Source organism: Apium graveolens, chromosome 11 (assembly GCF_009905375.1).
Source record: "Apium graveolens cultivar Ventura chromosome 11, ASM990537v1, whole genome shotgun sequence".
Classification (NCBI taxonomy): domain Eukaryota; kingdom Viridiplantae; phylum Streptophyta; class Magnoliopsida; order Apiales; family Apiaceae; genus Apium; species Apium graveolens.
This window is the reverse complement of record NC_133657.1, coordinates 67,500,091-67,510,406: the sequence shown is the minus strand read 5'-3', so window position 1 is coordinate 67,510,406 and position 10,316 is coordinate 67,500,091. Positions and strand designations below refer to the sequence as shown.

The following is a 10,316-nucleotide window of genomic DNA, read 5'->3' as shown; positions in this document are numbered from 1 at the left end:
GACCGTACCCCGGCCCCACGCGTGTGCGCCACCCACCACTTACACATATAGACCGTACCCCACTCACAGGCTTAGACGTGGATGGCTTACTTCCCGAACGTGGGCAAGTAATCAATTCATTTACCAAATCTGCAACCTCGTTGCGAATATAAAATACACCACAGAGCCGGATTCCCAGGTTTTGAGCGAGTATTTAAATCCCCTTTAAAAGGAAGATCTTAAATATAAAAATGAGTTTGGGATCCGCTCTGACTTTTAAAAATCATTTTGAAGACTCGAAAACACTTTAAAGAGTGTTTGGAGTAAAGCTGATTTAATGAAGTAAATCAGTCCCCAGAATATTAGAAAATATCTGAATATTAGTAATTAAATAATATTCCCATAAAGAATAATCTTTATAAAAAAATAATTGAAGTAGAAGTATTAAAATTTATACTTGAAACGAGTATTAAATAACCAAAGATATACTTATATGAAAGTATTATCTTTATTTGAATAATCGAAAATAAGTTTGATTATTGACATCTTATTCTTTAATAAAATAAAGAATATATCTCAGCAAATAATCGGAGTCATAGATCCTCAAATGAATATTCAAATAATATTCAATAAATAAAATAAGCTGAGTCATAATACCTCGAATGAATAGTATAAATAATATTCATTAAATAAAATAAAGGAGTCATACATTCCTCAAATGAATATCAAATAATATTCAATAAATAATATAAAAGAGTCATAAGCCCCTCAGAATGAATATTCAAATAATATTCAATAATAATAAAAGGAGTCATACGCCTGTCGAATAATATTCGAAATAATATTCAATAATAAATAAAGTTTAAAGTTATCGAATAAACCTTATTCATTAATAGTTTTGAAAACTATGACCATATATATGTAATATATATAGAAATATATATATATATCCATATCCATATATATACAAATCTACTCGGGATCCTCGACTCCCGGTTTTAGAAAATATTTTCACCTTTTGGGTCCCTATACTAAGGGTATATGCAAGTTACCGCTATCCTCTAGCATAGGTATTATCAAATAAACCAACAGATATATATCTCAAGAATATAAAACAGGCATGCATATACCATATCACATGCTACAATATATCGCAACATTTGCTAATAACAATCATGCAATATCACAAGATAATGCATATACATACATTTACATCACAACAACAGTGTATCGGATAGAATACTTGCCTGAGCGACTTGGGGTGAGAAAGGCTCGGACGAGTCTGGTAACCTATAAACAACAAGTAAGTTGGAATTAAACCAAATCACTTGTAAATCTATACTTTAACTAACTTAGACTCTAACGCTTGTTTTGCGCTCACCGATTTGCTTAAGTCACTCGTGTACCCTCGGCTCCATCATTTTTAATAATTTAATCTTTACGAGTTTTAAAGCGATTCCTTCGCGAATGACTTACCAACTGCCTAACACACTTACCATAAATGTTTCACACATTAATTAACCCTTTTTGGTCTTTAACCTATGTTTCAAAGTAAGGCGGAGGGAAAAGTTTCGTTCGCGAAACGCCGTTACTTGAAACGGTCGTTTCTCTTAAACCGTAAATCGGAATCGAACGAACTACATATCAAAACGAAGCTCGTAACATGAGCTATCTAAACATGGCAGTGGTCACAATCTAGCAGGGGGTTCTCGGGTCCTAATGCTATGCACAAAAAACAGTCCAAAGAAAATCGGACGTTACGACGGCTATGTTTACGTGATTTCCAAATTTTAACCCATTCACAAACAACCCAAATCAACCTCAAATCCAACATACAACCATCCTCCATCCTTATCACATCATAACAACCCCAACCAATTCAATTTAACCATTCATACTTATGCTTAAACTTTACTTTAATCATTCTTAAGTTTCTTTAAATCAAAACCACAAAATTACCATTCCATTACACTACCATTCCAAATCTCAAACTCTAAATCATAACAACAACTACAACATCAACCCACTACTCAAAATCACCTTATAATATATATGAACCTAGGGTTTGGAATGGTATACCTTCCTTGAAGTGGTGGGTGGAGCTAGGAAGCCTTAAGAAGCTTGGAGAAGCCTTAGGAAAGCTTGGATCTTCAAGAAAAACAAGAAAAAGTTCAAGTTAAAAACTTGAAAACACTATTCATTGTCTTCTTCATTGATTAAATGAAGAAGCTAGAGAAAGAATTAATGGCTTAAACTCATGATATAGCCATAACTAAGCATAAAGATGGTTAGGGAATTTTCTTACCAATTAAGGATGCTTGGATCTTGATTTTGAAAATTTTAGCCTTGAAAAAGTGTAAAAAGCCGAGAGCTAAGTGATGAACAAATGCCTTGGTTGATTTTTTTGATTTTTTGATGAAATGATTTGCTAGCTTGGTTGGCTTGGTTTTGTTTTTGATTTAGCAAATTACTACCTTGCCCTTGAATTTGTGTGGTCCTTAATCAACCACACCTCCCTTCTTCCCATGTCATGCTTACCTCATCCCCATGATGTCATCCTTCCTTCCTTGTCTTCTTTCTATTGGTTGGATGACATCACTCCCATTAATCCCTTTGATTAACTTCCTAATCGTTTGCCTAATGACCGCTGATCTGTATACGGTTCGCTTAACTTTCGTTCTCGTTTATCGTTTGAAGGATCATACCCGGGATCTTATTACTTAGGTTCCCTTAACCTTTCTCAATACATTATATTCCTTTTTATGATCCTCTATTATAATCCTTTAATTTAAATCCTTTTTATCCTGTTACCTTATACTCAATTCTCTCCGTATCTTATGGATTTCCGGGAAAAACCAAAGTGTTCGGAATTGGATTCTGACGATATTTACATACACTTATATACTTCATAGAGTACTAATAATATCCCAGAATATCCATAACAGAACCCCTACATAGTGTGGCGTGAAAAGTTTTCTCATTCAGCTAAAACACTATTCACAAGGGTTACAAAAAGTTGAAAAATTTTGGGGTTATTACAGTCTCCCCTCCTTAAAAGGATTCCGTCCCGGAATCAAACAGAAAACAAATGGGGGTACTTTTCTAGCATTGTGCTCTCTAGTTCCCAAGTTGATTCTTCCACATTATGATTCTGCCATAGTACTCTGACTAGCTTGATCACTTTGTTCCGAAGCACCTGCTCCTTCTTATCCATAATCCTTACTGGCTTCTCCACGTAAGTTAGATCTGGCTGCATATCCACCTGCTCGTACTCCACTATGTGCCTGGCATCCCGATGATACCTCCTTAGCATTGACACATGGAACACATTATGAACTTGTTGCAAATTAGGGGGTAGGGCTAGCTCGTAAGCTAACTTTCCAATCCGTCTTAATATCTCAAAAGGTCCAATATATCTTGGGCTTAGTTTTCCTTTCTTTCCGAACCTCATTAATCCCTTCCAAGGGGATACTTTCAACAGTACTAAGTCCCCTACTTCATATTCCTTGTCCTTTCGGGCTAGGTCTGCATATTTCTTCTGTCTGTCTTGGGCTGCTACAAGTCGCCCTCTGATAAGATCCACTATATCTTTGGTCCTTTGGACCACTTCGGGTCCGAGCATCTTCCGCTCTCCTACTTCATCCCAGTATAAGGGAGATCGACACCTTCTTCCGTACAAGGCCTCATAAGGCGGCATTCCGATGCTAGCATGAAAGCTATTGTTATAAGAAAACTCGATCAACGGCAGGTGATCATCCCAACTTCCTTTAAGGTCTATTGCACAGACTCTCAACATATCCTCTAGTGTCTGGATGGTCCTTTCACTCTGTCCATCCGTTTGGGGATGGTACGCGGTACTCATATTTAACTTGGTCCCCGCACATTCCTGAAAGCTCCTCCAAAATCTGGAGTTGAACCTTGGGTCTCGGTCTGAGACAATGGACGCTGGGACTCCATGTCGCGTTACTATTTCCTTAAGGTAAATGTCCACCAGTCTATCGACTGTGTATCTCTCATTGATAGGAATGAAATGAGCTGACTTTGTCAGTCGGTCTATAATTACCCAAATGGCGTCGTGATTGGCTTTCGTCCTTGGCAAGCCTACAACAAAATCCATCGCTATCTGTTCCCATTTCCATTCGGGAATCTCCAGGGGTCGCAAAAGTCCACTGGGTCTCTGGTGCTCTGCCTTTACTCTTTGGCAAGTCAAACACTTGTTTACCCATTCTGCTACGTCCCTCTTCATGTTGGGCCACCAGTAATATTCCTTCAAATCCCTATACATCTTGGTACTTCCCGGGTGAATGGAATACCTTGAACTATGGCTTTCATCCAAAATCTCATCTTTAAGTTCTTGAACATTCGGAACCCAAATTCGGTAGGAATACCTCATTATCCCTTTATCATCTTTCTCAGTATGGATCTCCTCTCCAGTCATTGACTTTCTGTCTTCATTCATTATTTTCTCTTGGCACAATCTGATCTTTTCCAATAATTCTGGCTGCATTGAGATCTCAAAAAGCTTTTCAGTTCCGGTTCCGGTTACCTTTACCTCTATTTCCATTTTCTCAAAATCCCTTATCAACTCTTCCGAGGTCGTTATCATTCTGAGTCTTTCCTTTCTACTAAGGGCATCAGCCACCACATTGGCTTTCCCTGGATGATAGAGAATCTCACAATCGTAGTCCTTGATTAGTTCTAACCATCTCCTCTGGCGCATGTTGAGCTCTTTCTGCGTAAATATGTACTTGAGGCTCTTATGGTCTGTGAAAATCTCGCACTTCTCTCCATACAAGTAGTGCCTCCAAATTTTTAAAGCAAATACTATTGCCGCGAGCTCAAGGTCATGAGTAGGATATCTAACCTCGTATTCCTTCAGTTGTCTCGACGCATACGCAATGACTTTACCGTGCTGCATAAGCACACATCCTAATCCTTTGTGCGATGCGTCACTATATATCACAAAATCTCCTTTTCCATCCGGCAATGCCAATACCGGAGCCGTTATCAACCTTTTCTTTAATTCCTGAAAACTGTTCTCGCATTTCTCCGTCCATTCAAACTTCTCTGTCTTACGAGTAAGTCGTGTCAAAGGGGCTGCGATCTTCGCAAAGTCCTGCACAAATCTACGATAGTAGCCGGCCAATCCTATGAAACTCCTTACCTCTGTGGGTGTGGTTGGCCTTTCCCAATTTGAGACCGCCTCTATCTTGGAGGGGTCGACCAATACTCCTTCTTTATTGATCACATGTCCTAAAAACTGTACTTCATTCCGCCAGAATTCACACTTCGAGAATTTGGCATATAACTGCTCCTCTCTGAGTATTCCTAGAGCTATCCTCAAATGCTCTGCATGTTCTGCCTCAGTCCTTGAGTAGATCAAAATATCATCGATAAAAACTATCACACACTTGTCCAAGTACTTCTTAAATACTCTATTCATTAAATCCATGAAAGCTGCTGGGGCGTTGGTTAGTCCAAAGGACATTACCAAGAACTCATAATGCCCATACCTGGTACGGAACGCTGTCTTGGAAATATCTTCGGGTTTAATCTTTAGTTGGTGATATCCAGTTCTCAGGTCAATCTTGGAAAAATAAATAGCATCCTTTAGCTGGTCGAACAGATCGTCTATTCTAGGTAATGGGTACCTGTTCTTTATGGTTAGCTTGTTCAACTCTCGATAGTCTATGCACAACCTCATGCTCCCATCTTTCTTCTTAACAAATAAAACTGGTGCTCCCCACGGGGACACACTGGGTCTTATCATACCCTTATCCAAGAGTTCCTGCAATTGGATAGCTAATTCCTTCATTTCTAACGGGGCTAACCGGTAAGGTGCTTTTAAAACTGGTGCCGTCCCTGGGGCCAACTCAATAGCAAATTCAATCACTCTATCGGGTGGTAATCCCGGAAGGTCTTGGGGGAATACATCCTCAAATTCGTTGACTACTGGAATATCTTGTAAGTTGGGCACCTCCTTCTGCGTGTCCACCACATAGGCTAGGTAGGCCTCACTTCCTTTTCGTAGCATCCTTTTGGCCTGAGCCATGGTCAAAAATTTCTGCGTCTGCCTTTTTCCTCTAAATATAATTTCTTTCTTCCCGGGGATATTTAACTTAACTTTCTTCCCTTTACAGTCTATCTGAGCATCGTTGCTAGATAGCCAGTCCATTCCCAAAATTACATCAAACTCCCCTAATTTAAAAGGAATCAGATCAACACTGAAAGATTGCTCCCCTATGCCTATCTCGCAGGCGGGGTGAATCTGGTTAACAGGAATAATTTCATGATTGGCTATTTCTACTTGTAAGGGTTCTATCAAAGGTTTAGCCTTAAGTCTTAACCTACGCGCAAAGTCCTTTGATATAAAAGATTTAGTTGCTCCCGAATCAAATAAAACATTTGCACTGACTGAATTTAGAGAAAGGGTACCTGCTATCACATCTGAATCTTTCATAGCATCCTGGACTGTCATATTGAAAGTCCTCGCAGTAGGTGGCTTATTGGAAGCAGCCCTGCTTGCTCCCGAAGCTGCTGGTTTGTTCATTGGGCATTCCTTCTTCCAATGACCCGAGCGTCCACACTGATGACAATTGGTGGTTGGAACGACAGCAGGGGTTAATGATGGGCACTTATTTGAATAGTGGCCCTCCCGACCGCACTTAAAACAGGTTACTGGCCTTTCCTTACACTCCCCAGTGTGATTCCTTCCACATCTGTTACAGGCTGGCAATGGGGGTCGAGACTGGTTGGAATAGGACATTCTTGACTTCTGGCCGCCCTGGCTCACACTCACACTCATTGGTCGCTTAAACCCAGTGTTCCTTCCTGGCAGGGACACTGCTCCTCGATTAAACCTAGTTGGGAAGCTCCTTCCTGCGGAACCTCCACCCATGCTCATACTTTTCCTCTTTATTCCTTTCTTCTCTCTTTCCTTCTGCATCTGCTCACTTCCAACTTCTACAATCGTTGCTTTTTGCACCAGAGTGGCATAGTCCGTAAGCTCAAGGATTGCCACCCTATTCTGAATCCATGGTTTCAGTCCCTGCTGAAACCTCCTAGCTTTCTTTTCCTCAGTGCTCACAAACTCCGGCACAAACCTTGATAATTCAGTAAATTTCGCTTCGTACTCTGCTACAGACAAGTCATTCTGCTTTAGCTCCAAGAACTTGAGCTCCATCTGGTTTTCCATAAACCTCGGGAAATACTTTCCCAGAAACAACTGACTAAATCTCTCCCAGGTTATAATAGCATCTGTCTCCATGTTTTTCTTGGCCTCCCACCAGTAGTTAGCTTCTCCTTTCAGAAGGTAGGTAGCAAATACAGTTTTCTGTGCCTCATCGATACTCAAAATCTCAAAAGATTTCTCCATTTCCTTTAACCATGCCCTTGCCTCAACTGGGTCGGCTGATCCGTGGAACTCAGGGGGCTTAAGGGACTTAAAAGCCCTGAAAGAGTTTGCCACTGCATTGTTACTTCCTTGAGGGGGTGGGTTGGGTTGACGTTCCAAATTCTGTCTTAGGAGTTGCATGAACTGGCTCATGGGATCCATGCCTGGGTTTGGTACTGGTTGCTCAACCTCGGTTTCTCCTTCTTCAGCCTCTATCTCAAATCCCTCAACATCATATGTTTCCTCTTCTTCTTCATACAGGGAGTCATCCTGTTCCACATAATCCTCATCTTCCTCTTCACTGTGTTCTTGGTTTCTATTGTCCTGATTATGGCTTCCCTGGTCCTCAGACCCAGGGTTCGCCCTAGTTCCAATCTTTCTTGGCGGCATGATTCTGATAATAATAAAAACAATTATTGGGAAAAATTCAACGTTAGGTCACAATCATATACCACATTGTGCCTTGCACAGCTCTTATAATGGGGAGAACGTATATCGCAATTCTATTATTTTAAGAAAGTTCTAATACGAAGTGCAGTAATAATAATAATAAAACAGTGATCCCGTCACTATGGAACTGAACTGAAAGGAAACAAATATATACATAATGCGAGAATACATAGTTTGATCTGGTCAAAAGTACAACAGTGCTACAGTCATCTGTCCCAAAAGTGATACACAAGAGTCTATCTGTCTAGTCAGAAAAAGGGATGCTATATACAAGTCAACTATCCCGGAAAATTGGCTCTTACTAAGGCCTCGGCTAACTAGACAACTAGACTATTCCATCATCAATCCTGAATCACACACCGGAACGGGTCAGCTCCCAAACCCTTTCCATCGCGCGACGGAAGATATAGTCGGCCTGCCGCCTGGAGATCCTACCATGCCTGTCCCCCTGGAGAGATCTGAGTCTCGCTCGGGACGTGAGCTCTATCCCCGTAAGCTCCCTCCTCAAGGATCGGGGTATAGAAGCCCTGGTCTCATAAGCTCGGGTACGCCTACCCGCCCTCTCTGCATCCAACTCCCTCCTGGCCTCATCCATTCGGGCCTCGGTAACAGCCACTCGGGTCCTCAAAACATCCTGAACATATCCATGAGCTAACGAAGACTGTCTCTGGGCAGGGTCAAGAGGTGGTGAATCCGGAGCCGCTGAGGGTGCCTCCTCGGTCTGCCTAGGCTCGGAAGTATGGGTCTCTGAGCTGTCATCATCAGGAATCCAAGATAGTGGTGGAGGGGTAGGGGCTCTGACCACCGGAAGTGTTGGTAAAGGGATACCAGCATACACTACCATAGATCCAACACGCTCCTCAGCTACTATGACCTCATCCGGGTCCTCCTCATCTGGAATAGCAATAACCTCTGTCTCTGACTCCTCTGAGGGGTCCTCCTCATCTGAAACAGCAATGACCTCCGTCTCAGGCTCCTCTGGGGGGTCCTCCTCATCCTCCTCCATCTCAGGCTCCTCCTGATCCTCAACATCTAGCAATGCCTCATCATGCTCACGCTCGAACATCTCGGGGTCCTCCATCTCAGGCGCCTACACATTAAACGAGCTAAGTTACTATCATGATACTTATAAGGGTTCCCGTAAGGGTTTTAACTGTCAGCACTACTTTAAGTAGTCCGACCATGAACTTGGCAAGAGTTCTTATTATCTTTGTGAGTTTATTATTATATCGTCGCATCATCTCTGAGGTTTATAACGCTTAGCTCTGATACCATTTCTGTAACACCCCCAGATCCGGGGTCGGGGATCCGGGTTGTTACAGTCTTTCTTTCCACAATATCACTTCACTTAATTAATAATAAATAACCTCATACTGTGACCCCACACTAACACACACCACAACCCGTTATAGTCTCAGAGATGAAATTGAAATAAGTACAAGTCTTTGAATCCACAATTTAAAATTATTACAACCCAAAATGATTACTTGATAATTTACAGTTAATTGCCATTATCTGCCACAAGTTATAATTATACATAATTTGATTCTCAAAAGTAGATGGTCTAAACTACAATGGATCTACCTCTGCAGCTATAGCAGCTACAACATCAGCGGGAAGACGCGGGACGCTTCCCACGCGCTTGCGCTGGGTCTGCTGGAGTCTGGCCATCTCTCCTAACTGTTGTTGTGTGATGAAGAAATAAAGCAAGAGTGAGCCTTACAGCTCGCAAGATAATATGTATAGTGATAACAATAATATAAGTATCTAAAAGGATACTTGATAGCATCTCTATCAAATGCAAGATAATTACTTACTAGATATAAGTAAAAACAAGGAATGAAGTTACCAATACTTCACCACACTTATATCATATATAAAGCTACTTGAACTGCCACCGTTCAAAGTATCATAGGTTTTAAGAAAAACATCCCATAGATGAGACCACAAGTTAAGACTTGAATAGATTCAATCTTTGAAAGATTATTGAATGAAAAAGTTATGAGATACTTTATTTAGTCCCGGTATATATATATCCACATATATATACCCCTTTAAACATTTCCTGAAACCTCTGTTATGTAAAGTATGAACAGAGTTTGAAACATCCAATGAATTTTGGAAAGGAAAAGAATTTTGGCATAAACCCGATATCTTGCTGATCAGGCAAAGATACCAATAAGTAACCTTTTCTACTGTTGATGGATGAATTCCTCACCGGTCATCACCCTGGCCGCATTAGGACCTCGCGCTCGACCGTACCCCGGTCCCTCACGCGTTGATGGACTGCCACCCAGCCACTTACACAATAATAGACCGTACCCCGGCCTGTCGCTTATGCCGACTCAATGAGATGGGCTTACTTCCCGAACGTTGGGCAAGTAATCAATTCATTTACCAAATCTGCAACCTCGTTGCGAATATAAAATACACCACAGAGCCGGATTCCCCAGGTTTTGAGCGAGTATTTAAATCCCCTTTAAAAGGAAGATCT

At 41.1% G+C, this 10,316-nt stretch overlaps 1 protein-coding gene across 1 annotated transcript in view; it reads right to left on the bottom strand.

Annotated features, from left to right (window-relative positions):
- Window positions 1–9,534, bottom strand: part of LOC141695575 (uncharacterized) — a 15,074-nt gene extending 5,540 nt beyond the window's left edge. Inside the window, exons 1-2 of the mRNA XM_074499813.1 lie at window positions 9,407–9,534; window positions 8,697–8,912 (exon numbers count right to left, since the gene is read on the bottom strand). Coding sequence (XP_074355914.1) covers window positions 8,697–8,912; window positions 9,407–9,493 — 303 coding nt within the window. The 5' untranslated portion in view covers window positions 9,494–9,534. The remainder of the gene's footprint in view (window positions 1–8,696; window positions 8,913–9,406) is intronic.
- Window positions 9,535–10,316: the final 782 nt, after the last annotated feature.